The 22190-nt window shown below is 56.5% G+C and overlaps 1 protein-coding gene across 2 annotated transcripts in view; it reads left to right on the top strand.

Moving 5' to 3' along the window:
• PTPN4 (protein tyrosine phosphatase non-receptor type 4) overlaps positions 1-22190 on the top strand; it is a 120549-nt gene that overhangs the window by 32792 nt on the left and 65567 nt on the right. For both annotated transcript variants that reach the window (XR_012724715.1, XM_075317026.1), the window contains exons 2-9: positions 1253-1407; positions 10491-10598; positions 10699-10741; positions 11052-11130; positions 19175-19219; positions 19456-19508; positions 20896-21016; positions 21934-22021. Coding sequence is in view for 1 of the 2 variants with exons in the window: in XM_075317026.1 (XP_075173141.1) it covers positions 1270-1407; positions 10491-10598; positions 10699-10741; positions 11052-11130; positions 19175-19219; positions 19456-19508; positions 20896-21016; positions 21934-22021 (675 nt within the window). In the remaining variant the exon portion in view is untranslated. The remainder of the gene's footprint in view (positions 1-1252; positions 1408-10490; positions 10599-10698; positions 10742-11051; positions 11131-19174; positions 19220-19455; positions 19509-20895; positions 21017-21933; positions 22022-22190) is intronic.

The raw sequence follows: 22190 nt of genomic DNA, 5'->3' as shown, positions 1-22190 counted from the left end.
GTGCCCGTATCTCCCGTGTACCTTGATGTGCCGGTCACCGGCCTCTGCCCGTATCTCCCGTGTATCTGGATGTGCCGGTCACCGGCCTCTGCCCGTATCTCCCGTGTACCTGGATGTGCCGGTCACCGGCCTCTGCCCGTATCTCCCGTGTACCTGGATGTGCCGGTCACCGGCCTCTGCCCGTATCTCCCGTGTACCCGGATGTGCCGGTCACCGGCCTCTGCCCGTATCTCCTGTGTACCTGGATGTGCCGGTCACCGGCCTCTGCCCGTATCTCTCGTGTACCTGGATGTGCCGGTCACCGGCCTCTGCCCGTATCTCCCGTGTACCTGGATGTGCCGGTCACCGGCCTCTGCCCGTATCTCTCGTGTACCTGGATGTGCCGGTCACCGGCCTCTGCCCGTATCTCTCGTGTACCTGGATGTGCCGGTCACCGGCCTCTGCCCGTATCTCTCGTGTACCCGGATGTGCCGGTCACCGGCCTCTGCCCGTATCTCCCGTGTACCAGGATGTGCCGGTCACCGGTTTCTGCCCGTATCTCCCGTGTACCTGGATGTGCCGGTCACCGGCCTCTGCCCGTATCTCTCGTGTATCTGGATGTGCCGGTCACCGGCCTGTGCCCGTATCTCCCGTGTACCTAGATGTGCCGGTCACCGGCCTGTGCCCGAATCTCCCGTGTACCTGGATGTGCCGGTCACCGGCCTGTGCCCGTATCTCCCGTGTACCTGGATGTGCCGGTCACCGGCCTCTGCCCGTATCTCCCATGTACCCGGATGTGCCGGTCACTGGCCTCTGCCCGTATCTCCCATGTACCTGGATGTGCCGGTCACCGGCCTCTGCCCGTATCTCCCGTGTATCTGGATGTGCCGGTCACCGGCCTCTGCCCGTATCTCTCGTGTACCTGGATGTGGCGGTCACCGGCCTGTGCCCGTATCTCCCGTGTATCTGGATGTGCCGGTCACCGGCCTCTGCCCGTATCTCCCGTGTACCTGGATGTGCCGGTCACCGGCCTCTGCCCGTATCTCTCGTGTACCTGGATGTGGCGGTCACCGGCCTGTGCCCGTATCTCCCGTGTATCTGGATGTGCCGGTCACCGGCCTCTGCCCGTATCTCCCGTGTACCTGGATGTGCCGGTCACCGGCCTCTGCCCGTATCTCCTGTGTACCTGGATGTGCCGGTCACCGGCCTCTGCCCGTATCTCCCGTGTACTTGGATGTGCCGGTGTTTTATCCTCTCCTCCTTCTTTCCGCAGACTTTGTGGGGACAGTAATGAGCGCACGTTTCCGGTTGCCAGCCGGCAGAACCTACAATGTACGAGCATCGGAGCAGGCCCGAGACAGACAGAGCGCAGAGCTGGTGTGCAACATCCTGCTGCTGGACAACAGCGTGCAAGCCTTCCGTGTAAATGTAAGTGACCGCAGGCTTGTGCCGTCCCCATCCATCTGCAGTCATACATGACCGGCCGCACTGCACCATACACGACCAGTGACACTTCGCCATACACGACCGGCCGCACTGCACCATACATGACCAGTGACACTGCGCCATACACGACCGGCCGCACTGCACCATACACGACCAGTGACACTGCACCATACACGACCAGTGACACTGCGCCATACACGACCGGCCGCACTGCACCATACACGACCAGTGACACTGCACCATACACGACCAGTGACACTGCACCATACACGACCAGTGACACTGCACCATACACGACCAGTGACTGCGCCATACACGACCAGTGACTGCGCCATACACGACCAGTGACTGCGCCACACACGACCGGCCGCACTGCACCATACACGACCAGTGACTCTGCACCATACACGACCAGTGACACTGCACCATACACGACCAGTGACACTGCACCATACACGACCAGTGACTGTGTCGCGGGCGGGGAGGAGGGTGTCAGCACACCGCGCTCACCCCCTCTGCTCGGGTCCGGCAGTTGCTCCTGGTGGCTCGAGCTGCGGGCCGGATCCCGGGGTGTCTCGAGCGACACTCCTCGCCCGTGAGTGAAAAGGGGGTGTTTGTTGGGATTATAGTTCGTGACGCCACCCACGGTTGTGGTGATGGCACCACCGCTGCTCAGTGTGGGGGTCCCGGGGATGGTGATGGGAGCAGCCAGGTGTTGTGTTGCCCCTCCGTGGGTAGGGGTTGGTGATCCCGGGGCCCGGGGAAGAGATGCAAGGTGTGGGGCCTGGAGGGCGCAGGGACGCGGGGGCAGCGCTGTGCCTTGCGGCACTATGGTACTCACTCAGCCTGACACGGACACAGTTTGTACGGTAAACCAACGGCTGGTAGGACGGTCCCACAGACGGCTGCACCTGCACTCCCGGTAGGTGACGGTGACTTCTCTCTTCCTTGCACCTGTGTGGTCTGGTGGTACCGGTGGATTCCCTCCGGTTACCCGCTCCCCGACTGCAATCTGGGCCGGAGGAGCTCTACACTTTGCCCGCAGGCGCTGGCCCTGGGGAAACTGGTGCCTTGGCGGTGGCGGTGTCTCCCCGTTAATGGTCGGGCTGTTGCCGTCAATCGGGACTTTGTTGTTGGGGGATCTGCGTCCCCGTCACTGACGGATTCGGCAAATTGGGCGACTCCTAGCCTTGCCGGGGTCCGAGAGGCCCCTGCCCTGGTGCTGACTGTCCTTCGGAACACTGCTCCAGACCACCGGGCACACAGCCAACGGGGTCCTTCCAGGAACTTCCAAACGGTCCCACTCCGGACAGTCACCGCCGTCGCTGACCTTGCTGTTCTAGCCCTACACACAGCTGGGCTCTCAGGCTTCTCCTTCTCTCTGCTCTGTCACCACTTCTTGCTTTCCTCCTTTTCCACTTTCCTTTCCTTCACTTTCACTTCTTGTTGTTTACTCTAGCCCTTCACTGGACTTCACTCTTCCCCTGCCCGGGGCTAACTGCCTGGTTTACTTCCTGCCTCCAGAGTCCTGAGCTCCTTGGTGGGCGGAGCCAACCGCCTGGCCCACCCCCTGGTGTGCATCACAGACTCCTGGAGGGAGGCAACAAGGATTTCTGGTTAGCAGGTGTGCCTACCTGGAGTGTGGGGTGTAATGGTGTTGTCATCTGTGTCCCCTGGCTTTCCCAGGGCGACACAACTGCGCCATACACGACCGGCCGCACTGCACCATACACGACCAGTGACACTGCACCATACACGATCAGTGACACTGCACCATACACGACCAGTGACTCTGCACCATACACGACCAGTGACTGCGCCATACACGACCAGTGACTGCGCCATACACGACCAGTGACACTGCACCATACACGACCAGTGACACTGCGCCATACACGACCAGTGACACTGCGCCATACACGACCAGTGACTCTGCACCATACACGACCAGTGACACTGCGCCATACACGACCAGTGACTCTGCACCATACACGACCAGTGACACTGCACCATACACGACCAGTGACTGCGCCATACACGACCGGCCGCACTGCACCATACACGACCAGTGACTGCGCCATACACGACCGGCCGCACTGCACCATACACGACCAGTGACTGCGCCATACACGACCAGTGACACTGCACCATACACGACCGGCCGCACTGCACCATACACGACCAGTGACACTGCACCATACACGATCAGTGACACTGCACCATACACGACCAGTGACTCTGCACCATACACGACCAGTGACTGCGCCATACACGACCAGTGACTGCGCCATACACGACCAGTGACACTGCACCATACACGACCAGTGACACTGCGCCATACACGACCAATGACTCTGCACCATACACGACCAGTGACACTGCACCATACACGACCAGTGACTGCGCCATATACGACCGGCCGCAATGCACCATACACGACCAGTGACTGCGCCATACACGACCGGCCGCACTGCACCATACACGACCAGTGACACTGCGCCATACACGACCGGCCGCACTGCACCATACACGACCAGTGACACTGTGCCATACACGACCAGTGACTCTGCACCATACACGACCAGTGACACTGCACCATACACGACCAGTGACTGCGCCATACACGACCGGCCGCACTGCACCATACACGACCAGTGATACTGCGCCATACACGACCAGTGATACTGTGCCATACACGACCAGTGACACTGCGCCATACACGACCAGTGACACTGCACCATACACGACCAGTGACACTGCACCATACACGAGCAGTGACACTGCACCATACACGACCAGTGACACTGCACCATACACGACCAGTGACTGCGCCATACACGACCAGTGATACTGCGCCATACACGACCAGTGATACTGCGCCATACACGACCAGTGACACTGCGCCATACACGACCAGTGACACTGCACCATACACGAGCAGTGACACTGCACCATACACGACCAGTGACACTGCACCATACACGACCAGTGACTGCACCATACACGACCGGCCGCACTGCACCATACACGACCAGTGATACTGCGCCATACACGACCAGTGACACTGCGCCATACACGACCAGTGACACTGCGCCATACACGACCAGTGACACTGCACCATACACGAGCAGTGACACTGCACCATACACGACCAGTGACACTGCACCATACACGAGCAGTGACACTGCACCATACACGACCAGTGACACTGCACCATACACGACCAGCCACAGTGCGCCATACACGACCAGTGACACTGCACCATACACGACCAGTGACACTGCGCCATACACGACCAGTGACACTGCACCATACACGACCAGCCACAGTGCGCCATACACGACCAGTGACACTGCACCATACACGGCCAGTGACACTGCACCATACACGACCAGCCACAGTGCGCCATACACGACCAGTGTCACTGCACCATACACGACCAGTGACACTGCGCCATACACGACCAGTGACACTGCGCCATACACGACCAGTGACACTGCACCATACACGACCAGCCACAGTGCGCCATACACGACCATTGACACTGCAGCATACATGACCGGCCGCACTGCGCCATACACGACCAGTGACACTGCAGCATACACGACCAGTGACTCTGCACCATACACGAGCATTGACACTGCACCATACACGACCAGCCACAGTGCGCCATACACGAGCATTGACACTGCACCATACACGACCAGCCACAGTGCGCCATACACGAGCAGTGACACTGCACCATACATGACCAGCCACAGTGAGCCATACACGAGCAGTGACACTGCACCATACACGACCGGCCGCACTGCGCCATACACGACCGGCCGCACTGCGCCATACACGACCAGTGACACTGCACCATACACGACCAGTGACACTGCGCCATACACGACCAGTGACACTGCGCCATACACGACCAGTGACTCTGCACCATACACGACCAGTGACACTGCACCATACACGACCAGTGACTGCGCCATACACGACCGGCCGCACTGCACCATACACGACCAGTGACTGCGCCATACACGACCAGTGACTGCGCCATACACGACAAGTGACTCTGCACCATACACGACCAGTGACACTGCACCATACACGACCAGTGACTGCGCCATACACGACCGGCCGCACTGCACCATACACGACCAGTGACTGCGCCATACACGACCAGTGACTGCGCCATACACGACCAGTGATTCTGCACCATACACGACCAGTGACACTGCACCATACACGACCAGTGACTGCGCCATACACGACCGGCCGCACTGCACCATACACGACCAGTGACTGCTCCATACACGACCGGCCGCACTGCACCATACACGACCAGTGACACTGCGCCATACACGACCGGCCGCACTGCACCATACACGACCAGTGACACTGTGCCATACACGACCAGTGACTCTGCACCATACACGACCAGTGACACTGCACCATACACGACCAGTGACTGCGCCATACACGACCGGCCGCACTGCACCATACACGACCAGTGATACTGCGCCATACACGACCAGTGATACTGCGCCATACACGACCAGTGACACTGCACCATACACGAGCAGTAGCACTGCACCATACACGACCAGTGACACTGCACCATACACGACCAGTGACTGCGCCATACACGACCGGCCGCACTGCACCATACACGACCAGTGATACTGCGCCATACACGACCAGTGACACTGCGCCATACACGACCAGTGACACTACACCATACACGAGCAGTGCACTGCACCATACACGACCAGTGACACTGCACCATACACGACCAGTGACTGCGCCATACACGACCGGCCGCACTGCACCATACACGACCAGTGATACTGCGCCATACACGACCAGTGATACTGCGCCATACACGACCAGTGACACTGCGCCATACACGACCAGTGACACTGCACCATACACGAGCAGTGACACTGCACCATACACGACCAGTGACACTGCACCATACACGACCAGTGACACTGCACCATACACGAGCAGTGACACTGCACCATACACGACCAGTGACACTGCACCATACACGACCAGCCACAGTGCGCCATACACGACCAGTGACACTGCACCATACACGGCCAGTGACACTGCACCATACGCGACCAGTGACACTGCACCATACACGACCAGTGACACTGCACCATACACGACCAGTGACACTGCGCCATACACGACCAGTGACACTGCACCATACACGACCAGCCACAGTGCGCCATACACGACCAGTGACACTGCACCATACACGGCCAGTGACACTGCACCATACGCGACCAGTGACACTGCACCATACACGACCAGCCACAGTGCGCCATACACGACCAGTGTCACTGCACCATACACGACCAGTGACACTGCGCCATACGCGACCAGTGACACTGCGCCATACACGACCAGTGACACTGCACCATACACGACCAGCCACAGTGCAGCATACACGACCGGCCGCACTGCGCCATACACGACCAGTGACACTGCAGCATACACGACCAGTGACTCTGCACCATACACGAGCATTGACACTGCACCATACACGACCAGCCACAGTGCGCCATACACGAGCATTGACACTGCACCATACACGACCAGCCACAGTGCGCCATACACGAGCAGTGACACTGCACCATACATGACCAGCCACAGTGAGCCATACACGAGCAGTGACACTGCACCATACACGACCGGCCGCACTGCGCCATACACGACCAGTGATACTGCGCCATACACGACCAGTGATACTGCGCCATACACGACCAGTGACACTGCGCCATACACGACCAGTGACACTGCACCATACACGAGCAGTGACACTGCACCATACACGACCAGTGACACTGCACCATACACGACCAGTGACACTGCACCATACACGACCAGTGACACTGCACCATACACGACCAGCCACAGTGCGCCATACACGACCAGTGACACTGCACCATACACGACCAGTGACACTGCGCCATACACGACCAGTGACACTGCACCATACACGACCAGCCACAGTGCGCCATACACGACCAGTGTCACTGCACCATACACGACCAGCCACAGTGCAGCATACACAACCGGCCGCACTGCGCCATACACGACCAGTGACACTGCAGCATACACGACCAGTGACTCTGCACCATACACGAGCATTGACACTGCACCATACACGACCAGCCACAGTGCGCCATACACGAGCATTGACACTGCACCATACATGACCAGCCACAGTGCGCCATACACGAGCAGTGACACTGCACCATACATGACCAGCCACAGTGAGCCATACACGAGCAGTGACACTGCACCATACACGACCGGCCGCACTGCGCCATACACGACCGGCCGCACTGCGCCATACACGACCAGTGACACTGCACGATACACGACCAGTGACACTGCACCATACACGACCAGTGACACTGCACCATACACAACCAGTGACACTGCACCATACACAACCAGTGACACTGCACCATACACGACCAGTGACACTGCACCATACACGACCGGCCGCACTGCACCATACACGACCAGTGACACTGCACCATACACGACCAGTGACACTGCACCATACACGACCAGTGACACTGCACCATGCACGACCAGTGACACTGCACCATTTACGACCAGTGACACTGCACCATACACAACCAGTGACACTGCACCATACACGACCAGTGACTCTGCACCATACACGACCAGTGACACTGCACCATACACGACCAGTGACTGCGCCATACACGACCGGCCGCACTGCACCATACACGACCAGTGACACTGCACCATACACGACCAGTGACTGCGCCATACACGACCGGCCGCACTGCACCATACACGACCAGTGACTGCGCCATACACGACCGGCCGCACTGCACCATACACGACCAGTGACACTGCGCCATACACGACCGGCCGCACTGCACCATACACGACCAGTGACACTGCGCCATACACGACCAGTGACTCTGCACCATACACGACCAGTGACACTGCACCATACACGACCAGTGACTGCGCCATACACGAGCAGTGATACTGCGCCATACACGACCAGTGACACTGCACCATACACGACCAGTGACACTGCACCATACACGACCAGCCACAGTGCGCCATACACGACCAGTGACACTGCACCATACACGGCCAGTGACACTGCACCATACGCGACCAGTGACACTGCACCATACACGACCAGCCACAGTGCGCCATACACGACCAGTGTCACTGCACCATACACGACCAGTGACACTGCGCCATACACGACCAGTGACACTGCGCCATACACGACCAGTAACACTGCACCATACACGACCAGCCACAGTGCGCCATACACGACCAGTGACACTTCAGCATACACGACCGGCCGCACTGCGCCATACACGACCAGTGACACTGCAGCATACACGACTAGTGACTCTGCACCATACACGAGCATTGACACTGCACCATACACGACCAGCCACAGTGCGCCATACACGAGCATTGACACTGCACCATACACGACCAGCCACAGTGCGCCATACACGAGCAGTGACACTGCACCATACATGACCAGCCACAGTGAGCCATACACGAGCAGTGACACTGCACCATACACGACCGGCCGCACTGCGCCATACACGACCAGTGACACTGCACCATACACGACCAGTGACACTGCACCATACACGACCAGTGACTGCGCCATACACGACCAGTGACACTGCACCATACACAACCAGTGACACTGCACCATACACAACCAGTGACACTGCACCATACACAACCAGTGACACTGCACCATACACGACCGGCCGCACTGCACCATACACGACCAGTGACACTGCACCATACACGACCAGTGACACTGCACCATACACGACCAGTGACACTGCACCATTTACGACCAGTGACACTGCACCATACACAACCAGTGACACTGCACCATACACGACCAGTGACTCTGCACCATACACGACCAGTGACACTGCACCATACACGACCAGTGACACTGCACCATACACGACCAGTGACACTGCACCATTTACGACCAGTGACACTGCACCATACACGACCAGTGACACTGCACCATACACGACCAGTGACACTGCACCATTTACGACCAGTGACACTGCACCATACACGACCAGTGACACTGCACCATACACGACCAGTGACACTGCACCATTTACGACCAGTGACACTGCACCATACACGACCAGTGACACTGCACCATACACGACCAGTGACACTGCACCATTTACGACCAGTGACACTGCACCATACACGACCAGTGACACTGCACCATACACGACCAGTGACTGCGCCATAAACGACCGGCCGTACTGTGCTATACACAACCTGCCACAAAACACTATGTGTGACTGGCCTTACTGCGCAATGCATGACGGGCCACCATGCACAACCGTATCACTGCCGTGTCACCGCCGTATCACCACCGTATCACCGCCATGTCACTGCCGTATCACCGCTGTATCACCACCGTATCACCGCCGTATCACCGCCATGTCACTGCCGTATCACCGCCTTATCACCGCCGTATCACCGCCATGTCACTGCCGTATCACCGCCTTATCACCGCCGTATCACCGCCATGTCACTGCCGTATCACCGCCTTATCACCGCCATGTCACTGCCGTATCACCGCCTTATCACCGCCGTATCACCGCCATGTCACTGCCGTATCACCGCCATGTCACTGCCGTATCACCGCCGTATCACCGCCGTATCACTGCCGTATCACCGCCGTATCACCGCCATGTCACTGCCATATCACCGCCTTATCACCGCCGTATCACCGCCATGTCACTGCCGTATCACCGCCTTATCACCGCCATGTCACTGCCGTATCACCGCCATGTCACTGCCGTATCACCGCCTTATCACCGCCGCCAGTAACAATTCTCTTCCTACAAAAAGAAACAATGTTTCATAAATCCCACATTTAGATTCCGTTATTAACCGTTCGCTGGCGGGAGACCATTTAGATTTGTGCCTCTTTTTCTTCATCCTCCCGCGGAGCTTTCCATGGATCGGGTCTGGTTTGTGTCTTTCAGAAGCACGACCATGGACAGGTTCTGCTAGATTCCATCTTCAGGTTCCTGGATCTGACGGAGAGGGATTACTTTGGACTGCAGCTGGCCGAGGATTCCTGCGATAACCCGGTAAGGCTGGTATCGTGGCCCCCGGGCGGCGGACCACCGCAGCGGCTCTGGTGTCGCCTCCCAGCTAATTAGTCTTGTCGTCTTTCTTCCCTCGGCACAGAGGTGGCTGGACCCGAATAAACCCGTCAGGAAGCAGCTGAAAAGTGAGTGCAGAATCGTCCAAAATAAATCCTAATCATCGTCTAATAAAGATTTCTGCTCCATCCACTATTGCTGTCAGTGAATAGAAACATGTAGAGTGGTGATAGACATAGTACAGTATATCGCCTTCCCTGCTCTTACCTACACTGACCTATTGTAACAGACCCTCAGCTGTGAGAAGGTAAGAAATAGACAGAACAAAATAATGATGCCTGGTGCGCTGCGGACGGCGGCTGCGAATGGCGGCATCACCCGCCGGCTTCTCCGTCCCTCTACATTGGCTCCGTACTCACCAGCTTTTGATGTTTGCAGGGGGATCTCCGCACAGCCTGAGCTTCCGAGTCAAGTTTTTTGTGTCTGACCCCAACAAGTTACAGGAGGAGTACACGAGGTACGAGCACAGCAGGCGGTCATTACACCAAACCCATAATAACAAAGCCCCATCAGTAACGTCCTGCAACTTTCTATATAATATACTAGATGCACTACCTCGCATTGCCCAGGACAGTAACGAAGTCTCTCCCTCCCTCTCTCCCACTCTCGCTCTCTCCCACTCTCGCTCTCTCCCACTCTCGCTCTCTCCCACTCTCGCTCTCTCCCACTCTCGCTCTCTCCCACTCTCGCTCTCTCCCACTCTCGCTCTCTCCCACTCTCGCTCTCTCCCACTCTCGCTCTCTCCCACTCTCGCTCTCTCCCACTCTCGCTCTCTCCCACTCTCGCTCTCTCCCACTCTCGCTCTCTCCCACTCTCGCTCTCTCCCACTCTCGCTCTCTCCCACTCTCGCTCTCTCCCACTCTCGCTCTCTCCCACTCTCGCTCTCTCCCACTCTCGCTCTCTCCCACTCTCGCTCTCTCCCACTCTCGCTCTCTCCCACTCTCGCTCTCTCCCACTCTCGCTCTCTCCCACTCTCGCTCTCTCCCACTCTCGCTCTCTCCCACTCTCGCTCTCTCCCACTCTCGCTCTCTCCCACTCTCGCTCTCTCCCACTCTCGCTCTCTCCCACTCTCGCTCTCTCCCACTCTCCCACCCTCCCACTCTCCCTCTCTTTCTTTCTCTCCCTCTCTCCCACTCTCCCTCTCTCCCACTCTCCCTCTTTCTTTTTCTCCCTCTCTCCCACTCTCCCTCTTTCTTTTTCTCCCACTCTCCCTCTCTCCCACTCTCCCTCTCTCCCACTCTCCCTTTCTCCCACTCTCCCTCTCTCCCTCTCTCTCTCTCCCACTCTCCCTCTCTCTCTCTCTTCCTCTCTCTCTCCCTCTTTCTTTCTCTCTCCTCTTTCTCTCTCCCTCTCTTTTTTTCTCTCTCCTCTTTCTCTCTCCCTCTGTCCCACTCTCCCTATCTCCTACCTTCTCTCTCTCCCTCTCTCTGTCTCTCACCCTTTTTCTCCCACTCTCGCTCTCTTTATCCTATACTAAGAATGTTCTTCGTTGTCTATAGCAGCCAATCACAGCTTCTATTAATGATCTTTAGCAAAATAGAAGCAGAATTTTCATTGGTTGCTAAAGGTCACCTGTTAAATATCCAGGGTAACTGTCAAAACAGCCAATATATTACTTCAAACATCAAAACACTGTGTCTCTTTCTGTGTGTCTCGTTCTGTCTGTCTTTCTGTATGCGTATACAAATCAGAGTGAAGAGGGGGTTAATGCCGCGCATCAGCCAAAATGAAGATGTAGCACGTTGATGTTATAAACGCATTCTTTCTTCAGCGCTCTATTGGGAGACCCAGACGATTGGGGTATAGCTACTGCCCTCTGGAGGCCACACAAAGCACTACATCAAAAGTGCAAGGCCCCTCCTCCTCTGGCTATACCCCCCCCGTGGTATCATGGGTTCTCCAGTTTTAGCTTTGTGTGCGAAGGAGGTCAGACATCCACGCATAGCTCCACAGATTTTAGTCAGCAGTAGCTGCTGACTATCTCGGATGGAAGAAAAGAGGACACATATAGTGTCCCCAGCATGCTCCCTTCTCACCCCTGGATGGTGTTGTAAGGTTGAGGTACCTATTGCTGGTACAGGGCTGGAGCCTGACATGCTGCTTTCCTTCCACATCCCCCTGAGAGGCTCTGTGGAAGTGGGATCCTGCCGGCCTCAAAGCTCTGACGCCGGGCTCCATCCACAGACCCATTTGAACCTGTTGGATACGGAGCTGGAGTACCGTTCAGGGACATGGCCCTGCACCATTACAGGTACTCTGTGTCCCCGTACACACAGGCACAGCACACTCCAGGCTTGCTGGGTGTGCTAGTGCGCCGGGGACAGTAATGGGTTACAGTCACTGCAGCTTTGCTGAGTGACTTTGTGTTTTGGGAACTACCGCGCCGGACGCTCCGGGAGCGGCGGCGCGGCTGGGACTTGTAGTTCGCCGGGGACTGGGCGCCGACCGCGCTTTTACGGCGGCGGCGCTTATAAATACAGTCCCCGGCTTCTGCGGCCTAGGGCCGCTTCGTTCCCGCCCCCTCCCTGTCACTCAGGGAAGGGGACAGGCGCTGAGCAATCAGCAGCGCCGAGGGCTGGAGCCTTTTTACATGCTCCAGCCCTCTCACTGCACACTGTCGGGCGCCGGATTCCCGCTCTGCCTTGGGGGCACGCCCACGGCCCGCCCCTCCTCACATGAGCTGGGGAAGAAGCCGGCAGCCATTACTGAAGTCCGAGCTCGGATTTTCAGCAACCAGGCAGGACGGTGGCGATCATACACCCGCTGATAGGCGGGCGGTAAGCGGCACACATAGTGCTGAACACAGATAAATGCAGTGTGTACATGTGTTGTTTTTAACTGCACAGGTCGCTATATGCCCGCTTGGGGAGCGACACATTAGCAGCAGGAAAGCAGGTGTGCTAAGGCACAGGCTTTCTAGGCTACTTGTATCGCAGACTGAGATGCTCATTTGTGTTTTTGTGTTGTACATTCCACTGTACAGTCGCTAGTCTTAGCTATATTCTCCTGGAAGGGCTAGACTACAGCAGCAGAAAACCAAGGGTGCTGGGGCACAGGTTTTTTTCTATGCTGCTTGTATTGCATGGGCTGCAGTGTGCATTTGTACTGGTGCTTGTATGCTATACATTGCACTGTATGGTCACTCTTCTGGGCCATATTCCCCTAGATGACTAGTCTACAGCAGCAGTAGAGCTGGGGTGCCACGGCACAGGCTTCTACGCTGCTTGTATTGCATGTGCTGCAGTGGTCATTTGTACTTGTGCTGGTATGCTATACATTGCACTGTACGGTCGCCATTCTTGGCGCTATAATCCTAGATGGCTAGTCGGCAGCAGCATATAAGCAACACAGGCTTTCAATGCTGTTTTTACTGCATGTGATACTGTTCCACGGCACTGACCCCCATTGTCTGCAATGCTCTCCTGTAGCACTTGGTCAGCCGGGGTCTCTCCTAGACGTGGCCAAAGGAACCACCTGTCAACCCTGTCCAAGGACAGGGACAGAGTTGCAGTTTTGGCTGATATATTGTCATCAGACAGGCCATGCGCAATCTGGTTCATTGCTCCCTGGCCACCCTCATTTGGAATAAAATCGGTGCTCCGGGGGGGTCCCAGGAGGACTCTCTGTATGGTGAGGCAGACGTAGCTCATCAGGACTTTGATCCTGACACCGCTCTCAATCCGGATACACCGGATGGTGACGCCATAAGGAATGATCCTATAGCGTCCATCAATGGAATGTTGGATCTTTCTCCCTCAGCTCCCCCAGCGGAGGAGTCAGCTTCACAGCAGGAGAAGTCCCATTCCAGTAGCTCAAACGTATATTGAGTATTTTTCTGGCCACGCTGAATTCAGAGAAGCAGTCCAGGAACACCACGCTTACCAGATAAGCGTTTTCTCCAAACGTATTAAGGATACACGTTATCCCCTTCCCCCTGACGTGGTCAAGCGCTGGACCCAGGGTCCAAAGGTGGATTCTCCAATCTCCAGGCTTGCGGCTAAAGCCATAGTTGCAGTGGAGATGGGGCTTCACTTAAAGATGCCATTGACTGACAGATGGACTCTGATTGAAATCTGTCTATGAGGCTATCGGCGTGTCGGTTGCTCCGGCATTCACAGCCGTAGGGGCACCCTAAGCTTTCAGCTGTTCTTGACGCAGCTGGTCTTGAGCATATGTACATCTATGCCGCAGGGGCGTCCGTAACCTCGCAATGTCTGCATTGTGACTTACCCTATTGATGCTGTCCTGGAAGGACAGTCGAGGTTTCGGTCCTTCCCAAGCTCGGGCAGGTCCCACTTGTCCTCGTCCAAAAGGGCTGAAAAGCCTCAGAGGGGCTCAGCTTCCGGCCGGGCTCAATCACGCCCAAGGAAGGCAGCCGGAGGAACCGCTACCAAGGCGGTCTCCTCATGACTCTCAGCTCTCTCATCTCTCCGCATCCACGGTTGATGGCAGACTCGCTCGCCTTTGGCGACATTTAGCTGCCACAGGTCACAGACCGGTGGGTGAGGGACATTGTGCCCACGTGCACAGGACAGAGTTCGGTTCTCGTCCTCCGACTCGATTCTTCAGACCGTCCCCACCTCCCCACCGAGCCGATGCTCTTCTGCAGGCAGAAGGAGTGGTAATCCCTGTTCCTCTTCAGGAACAAGACACGGTTTTTCTCCAATCTAGTTGTGGTGCCAAAAAAGGATGGCTCTTTCCGTTCCGTTCTGGACCTAAAACTGCTCAACAAGCACGTGGAGGCCAGGCGGTTCCGGATGAAACCCTCCGCTCCGCCATTGCCTCAATGTCTCAAGGAAATTTCCTAGCATCAATAGACATCAAAGATGCTTATATCCACGTGCCGATTGCTACAGAGCACCAATGTTTTTCTACGTTTCGTGATAGGTGACGACCATCTTCAGTGCGTAGCTCTGCCATTCGGTCTGGCGACAGCCCCACGGGTGTTCACCAAGGTCATGGCGGCAGGGGTAGCAGTCTTCCACTCACAGGGACACTCTGTGATCCCTTACTTGGATGATCTACTTGGCAAGGCACCCTCTCAAGAGGCATGCCAACTCAGCCTGAATGTTGCGCTGGAGACTCTCCAGACGTTTGGGTGGCTCATCAACTTCTCAAAGCCAAACCTGTCACCGACCCAATCACTAACGTATCTTGGCAGGATTTTCATACCCTCTCAGCGCTAGTGAAGCTTCCGCTGGACAAGCAGCGGTCACTACAGACTGGGGTGCAGACTCTCCTTCAAGGTCAGTCGCACTCCTTAAGACGCCTCATGCACTTCCTCGGGAAGATGAGCAATGGAGGCGGTTCCGTTTACGCAGTTTCATCTGCGTCCACTTCAATGGGACATTCTCCGCCAATGGGACGGGAAGTCAACATCCCTGAACAGGAAAGTATCCCTTTCACAGACGGCCAAGGACTCTCTGTAATGGTGGCTTCTTCCCACCTCATTATCACAGGGAAGATCCTTCCTACCACCGTCTTGGGCGGTGGTCACGACAGATGCGAGTCTGTTAGGGTGGGGAGCAGTTTTTTCTCCACCACAGGGCTCAGGGTACGTGGACTCAGCAGGAGTCCACCCTTCAGATCAATGTTCTGGAAATCAGAGCAGTGTATCTTGCCCTTATAGCCTTCCAGCAGTGGCTGGAAGGAAGGCAGATCCGAATTCAGTCGGACAACTCCACAGCGGTGGCATACGTCAACCACCAAGGGGGGACACGCAGTCGGCAAGCCTTCCAGGAAGTCCGGCGGATTCTGATGTGGGTGGACGCCACGGCCTCCACCATATCCGCAGTTCACATCCCCGGCGTAGAAAATTGGGAAGCAGACTTCCTCAGTGGCCAGGGCATGGACGCAGGGGAATGGTCCCTTCACCCGGACGTGTTTCAGGAAATCTGTCGCCGATGGAGAAGGCCGGACGTCGACCTAATGGCGTCCCGGCACAACAACAAGGTCCCAACCTTCATGGCACGGTCTCGCGATCAAAGAGCTCTGGCGGCAGACGCCTTAGTGCAAGATTGGTCGCAGTTCCGGCTCCCTTATGTGTTTCCACCTCTGGCACTCTTGCCCAGAGTGCTACGCAAGATCAGATCCGATTGCAGCCGCGTCATACTCGTCGCCCCAGACTGGCCGAGGAGGGCGTGGTATCCGGATCTGTGGCATCTCACGGTCGGCCAACCGTGGGCACTACCAGACCGACCAGACTTACTGTTCCAAGGGCCGTTTTTCCATCGGAATTCTGCGGCCCTGAACCTGACTGTGTGGCCATTGAGTCCTGGATCCTAGCGTCTTCAGGATTATCCCAAGGGGTCGTTGCCACCATGAGACAGGCTAGGAAGCCCACGTCTGCTAAGATCTACCACAGAACGTGGAGGATATTCTTATCCTGGTGCTCTGCTCAGGGAGTGTCTCCCTGGCCATTTGCATTGCCTACCTTTCTATCTTTCCTGCAATCTGGGTTAGAAAAAAGGTTTGTCGCTCGGCTCCCTTAAAGGTCAGGTCTCGGTGCTATCCGTCTTTTTTCAGAGGCGTTTGGCGCGCCTTCCTAAGGTGCGCACGTTCCTACAGGGGGTTTGCCATATCGTACCCCCGTACAAGCGGCCGTTAGATCCATGGGATCTGAACAGGGTACTAGTTGTCCTCCAGAAGCCGCCCTTCGAGCTTCTGAGGGAGGTTTCACTTTCTAGACTATCACAGAAAGTGGCTTTTCTGGTAGCGATCACATCTCTTCGGAGAGTGTCTGAGCTGGCAGCGCTGTCATCCAAGGCTCCCTTCCTGGTCTTCCACCAGGACAAGGTAGTGCTGCGCCCCATTCAGGAGTTTCTCCCGAAGGTGGTATCCTTTTTTCATCTTAATCAGGATATCTCTTTGCCTTCGTTTTGTCCTCATGCAGTTCATCGGTATGAGAAGGATTTACTTTTGTTAGATCTGGTGAGAGCACTCAGAATCTACATTTCCCGCACGGCGCCCTTGCGCCGTTCGGATGCACTCTTTGTCCTTGTCGCTGGTAAGCCCAAAGGGTCGCAGGCTTCTAAGGTCACCCTGGCTCGATGGATCAAAGAACCAATTCTTGAAGCCTACCGTTCTGCTGAGCTTCCGGTTCCATCAAGGCTGAAGGCCCATCCTACCAGAGCCGTGGGTGCGTCCTGGGCATTGCGACACCAGGCTTCGGCTCAACAAGTGTGCCAGGCAGCCACCTGGTCCAGCCTGCACACTTGCACCAAGCATTATCAGGTGCATACCTATGCTTCGGCGGATGCCAGCTTAGGTGGAAGAGTCCTGCAGGAGGCAGTGACACCCCCGTAGGGGAGGGCTGTTTTTGCAGCTCTAACATGAGGTATTTCTTTACCCACCCAGGGACAGCTTTTGGACGTCCCAATCGTCTGGGTCTCCCAATAGAGCGCTGAAGAAGAAGGGAATTTTGTTACTTACCGTAAATTCCTTTTCTTCTAGCTCTTATTGGGAGACCCAGCACCCGCCCTGTTGTCCTTCGGGATGTTTTTTTGTTGATTGCGGGTACACATGTTGTTCATGTTGAACGGTTTTTCAGTTCTCCGATGTTATTCGGAGTTAATTTGTTTAAACCAGTTATTGGCTTCCTCCTTCTTGCTTTGGCACTAAAACTGGAGAACCCGTGATACCACGGGGGGGGTATAGCCAGAGGAGGAGGGGCCTTGCACTTTTGATGTAGTGCTTTGTGTGGCCTCCAGAGGGCAGTAGCTATACCCCAATCGTCTGGGTCTCCCAATAAGAGCTAGAAGAAAAGGAATTTACGGTAAGTAACAAAATTCCCTTCTTTATTCCATCGGTCTACGCGTTTCGAGGATATACCTCTTCTTCAGGACCAGTGCATCAACATAGTTTCTGTATGCGTGTGTGTCTCTTTCTGTGTGTGTCTCTTTCTGTGTGTGACTCTTTCTGTGTGTCTCTCTTTGTGTCTTTCTGTGTGTGTCTCTTTCTGTGTGTGTCTCTTTCTGTGTGTGTCTCTTTTTGTGTGTGTCTCTTTCTGTGTGTCTTTCTGTGTTTGTCTTTCTGTGTTTGTCTTTCTGTGTGTCTCTTTCTGTGTGTCTCTTTCTGTGTGTGTCTCTTTCTGTGTGTGTCTCTTTCTGTGTGTGTCTCTTTCTGTGTGTCTCTTTCTGTGTGTGTCTCTTTCTGTGTGTCTCTTTCCCTCCCCCAATAACTTATCTATTGTACTGAGCCCCGCAGCGCTGCACTTGGAGAGTTCTGGAAACCTTCCTTTTAATAACTAAGAGTTAATTACCTCCACTTTTACCAAGTATCTTTAGGGGGGTTAATCCAGGCTAGATGAGAAATGAAGGTGCCCGCAGTGTCGCTGTGCCGCAGTGTCGCTGTGCCGCAGTGTCGCTGTGCCGCAGTGTCTCTGTGCCGCAGTGTCTCTGTGCCGCAGTGTCTCTGTGCTGCAGTGTCGCTGTGTCGCAGTGCCGGGGGCAGGGGACGTTTCTCTGTACAGTTCCTGCCTCACGGCTTCTCTCCTCTTCCAGGTATCAGTACTTTCTGCAGATAAAGCAGGATATTCTGAGTGGGAGGTAAGTGACCCCCGGGTGTCGTATGTTCAGTATATACAGCGCTGTAGTGTATTCACCAGCCCTGGTATCCGTGCACACATCAGATGTGTCGGTGCAGCTCTGGGTGTGACTGGAGGGTAAGACGTGGAGCCAGTGATGTGGGTACATAGAGGAACGGTGGAAATGCCGTCCCTGATCAGGTCAGTGCTGTAATAGATGCAGAGGTCATTATAAGTGATTGTTTTCTGTTCTTGCAGACTGCCCTGCCCGTACAATACTGCCGCCCTGCTGGCCTCCTATGCAGTGCAGTGTGAGTATTACTGCCGGATTGGCCTCTGGGAGAGATCTTAAAGGGGGTGTCCTGCCAAAATAAACATAAATGTAACTGCTTAATATAGTTCAGATACAGCAGGTGTTCCAAAAGGCAGCGGGTATCTATGCACGGCCTCAGCGGGTATCTATGCGCGGCCTCAGCGGGTATCTATGCACGGCCTCAGCGGGTATCTGTGCGCGGCCTGAGCGGGTATCTATGCACGGCCTCAGCGGGTATCTATGCACGGCCTCAGCGGGTATCTATGCACGGCCTCAGCGGGTATCTATGCGCGGCCTCAGCGGGTATCTATGCACGGCCTCAGCAGGTAGCTGTGCGCGGCCTGAGCGGGTATCTGTGCACGGCCTCAGCGGGTATCTGTGCGCGGCCTCAGCGGGTATCTGTGAGAGGCCTCGGTGGGTATCTGTGAGCGGCCTCAGCGGGTATCTGTGAGCGGCCTCAGCAGGTATCTGTGAGTGGCCTCAGCGGGTATCTGTGAGCGGCCTCAGCGGGTATCTGTGAGCGGCCTCAGCGGGTATCTGTGAGCGGCCTCAGCGGGTATCTGTGTGCGGCCTCAGCGGGAATCTGTGTGCGGCCTCAGCGGGTATCTGCGCGGCCTCAGTGGGTATCTGTGAGCGGCCTCGGTGGGTATCTGTGCGCAGCCTCAGCGGGTATCTGTGCGCTGCCTCAGCGGGTATCTGTGAGCAGCATCGGCAGGTATCTTTGCGCGGCCTCAGCGGGTATCTGTGAGCGGCCTCGGCGGGTATCTGTGAGCGGCCTCGGCGGGTATCTGTGAGCGGCCTCAGCGGGTATCTGTGAGTGGCCTCAGCGGGTATCTGTGAGCAGCCTCAGCGGGTATCTGTGAGCGGCCTCAGCGGGTATCTGTGAGCGGCCTCAGCGGGTATCTGTGAGCGGCCTCAGCGGGTATCTGTGAGCGGCCTCGGTTTGTATCTGTGAGCGGCCTCAGCAGGTATCTGTGCGCGACCTCAGCGGGTATCTTTGCAGCGTCAGCGGGTATCTGTGAGCGGCCTCAGCGAGTATCTTTGCAGCGTCAGTGGGTGTCCTACGGTGCCATGCTTTGCCCGTGTCCCCCCGTAGTCAGTGCAGTGTGAGGACCGGCTGCTATTCATGAGCCGCTCTCCTCGCACCGCGCTGACAACGTGCCGCCTCCAGACGAGCTCCTGAGTAAAGCACATCCCAGCAGTGGAGCCGCCGGGACCCCGCGGACACCTGATGACGGCAGTAGGGGGCGTCCGGCTCCTAGTACTGGTCATTTGTAGGGCTCCTCTGGGGGTACCTGTGTGATTTTGGCAGGAGCCCCCTGTAATTCCCGGACTTCGCCTCTGTGTGCTGCACGTGTGATTAATGCCACGTTCTCTCTGTGCAGCTGAGCTCGGGGACTACGTGCACGCGGACCACCTGCCCGGATACCTGCTGCACTTCTGCTTCCTCCCCAACCAACCTCTGGACTTTGAGAAGGAGATTGCTAAACTGCACCAGCAGCACAGGTGAGACGCTGCTCTGCGGGCGGCCCCTGCGCAGCACAGGTGAGACGCTGCTCTCCGGGCGGCCCCTGCGCAGCACAGGTGAGACGCTGCTCTCCGGGCGGCCTCTGCGCAGCACAGGTGAGACGCTACTCTCCGGGCGGCCCCTGCGCAGCACAGGTGAGACGCTGCTCTCCGGGCGACCCCTGCACAGCACAGGTGAGACGCTGCTCTCCGGGCGGCCCCTGCGCAGCACAGGTGAGACGCTGCTCTCCTGGCGGCCCCTACGCAGCACAGGTGAGGCGCTGCTCTCCGGGCGGCCCCTGCGCAGCACAGGTGAGACGCTGCTCTCCGGGCGGCCCCTGCGCAGCACAGGTGAGGCGCTGCTCTCCGGGCGGCCCCTGCGCAGCACAAGTGAGGCGCTGCTCTCCGGGCGGCCCCTGCGCAGCACAGGTGAGACGCTGCTCTCCGGGCGGCCCCTGCGCAGCACAGGTGAGGCGCTGCTCTCCGGGCGGCCCCTGCGCAGCACAGGTGAGACGCTGCTCTCCGGGCGGCCCCTGCGCGTACACCTGTGAGCATGGTAGGGGAGTCCCTGGTGCTAGTGACGTGGAATAAACCCAACATCTCCACCAACTGGTGACACAAGAAGCCCCAGATCTCAGGTGAAATGTCGAGAAAGCGGCAGACAATGGAGGAAATATTCTGCAGATCACAAGAAAAGTGCACGCAGCACAAGCACAGCACTGCCATGCACAATGCGCAGCACACGGCGAGGCACAGCACTGCCATGCACAATACGCAGCACACGGCGAGGCACAGCACTGCCATGCACAATGCGCAGCACACGGCGAGGCACAGCACTGCCATGCACAATGCGCAGCGCTCTCTGCTGCAGAGAAATGGCTGGATTCACTTCTTAAAATATCTTTTTCTTTATTTAGTGGCTTGTCTCCAGCAGAGTCAGAATTCAGCTACCTAAACACTGCCCGCACCTTGGAGCTGTATGGCGTAGAGCTGCACTACGCACGGGTAAGTGATCGTATCTGATGTATCATTGTTTATATGGAGATATATGCTGAATTATCCTCTAGAGCTGTACTCAATATTCTGCTGCTGCAGTCACTGTGTACATACATTACATTACTGATCCTGAGTTACGCCCTGTATTATACTCCAGAGCTGCACTCACTATTCTGCT

This window comes from Anomaloglossus baeobatrachus, chromosome 7 (genome assembly GCF_048569485.1).
Source record: "Anomaloglossus baeobatrachus isolate aAnoBae1 chromosome 7, aAnoBae1.hap1, whole genome shotgun sequence".
NCBI classification, from domain to species: domain Eukaryota; kingdom Metazoa; phylum Chordata; class Amphibia; order Anura; family Aromobatidae; genus Anomaloglossus; species Anomaloglossus baeobatrachus.
Note: the sequence above shows the minus strand (reverse complement) of the source record. Positions and strands in the feature narration are given on the sequence as shown.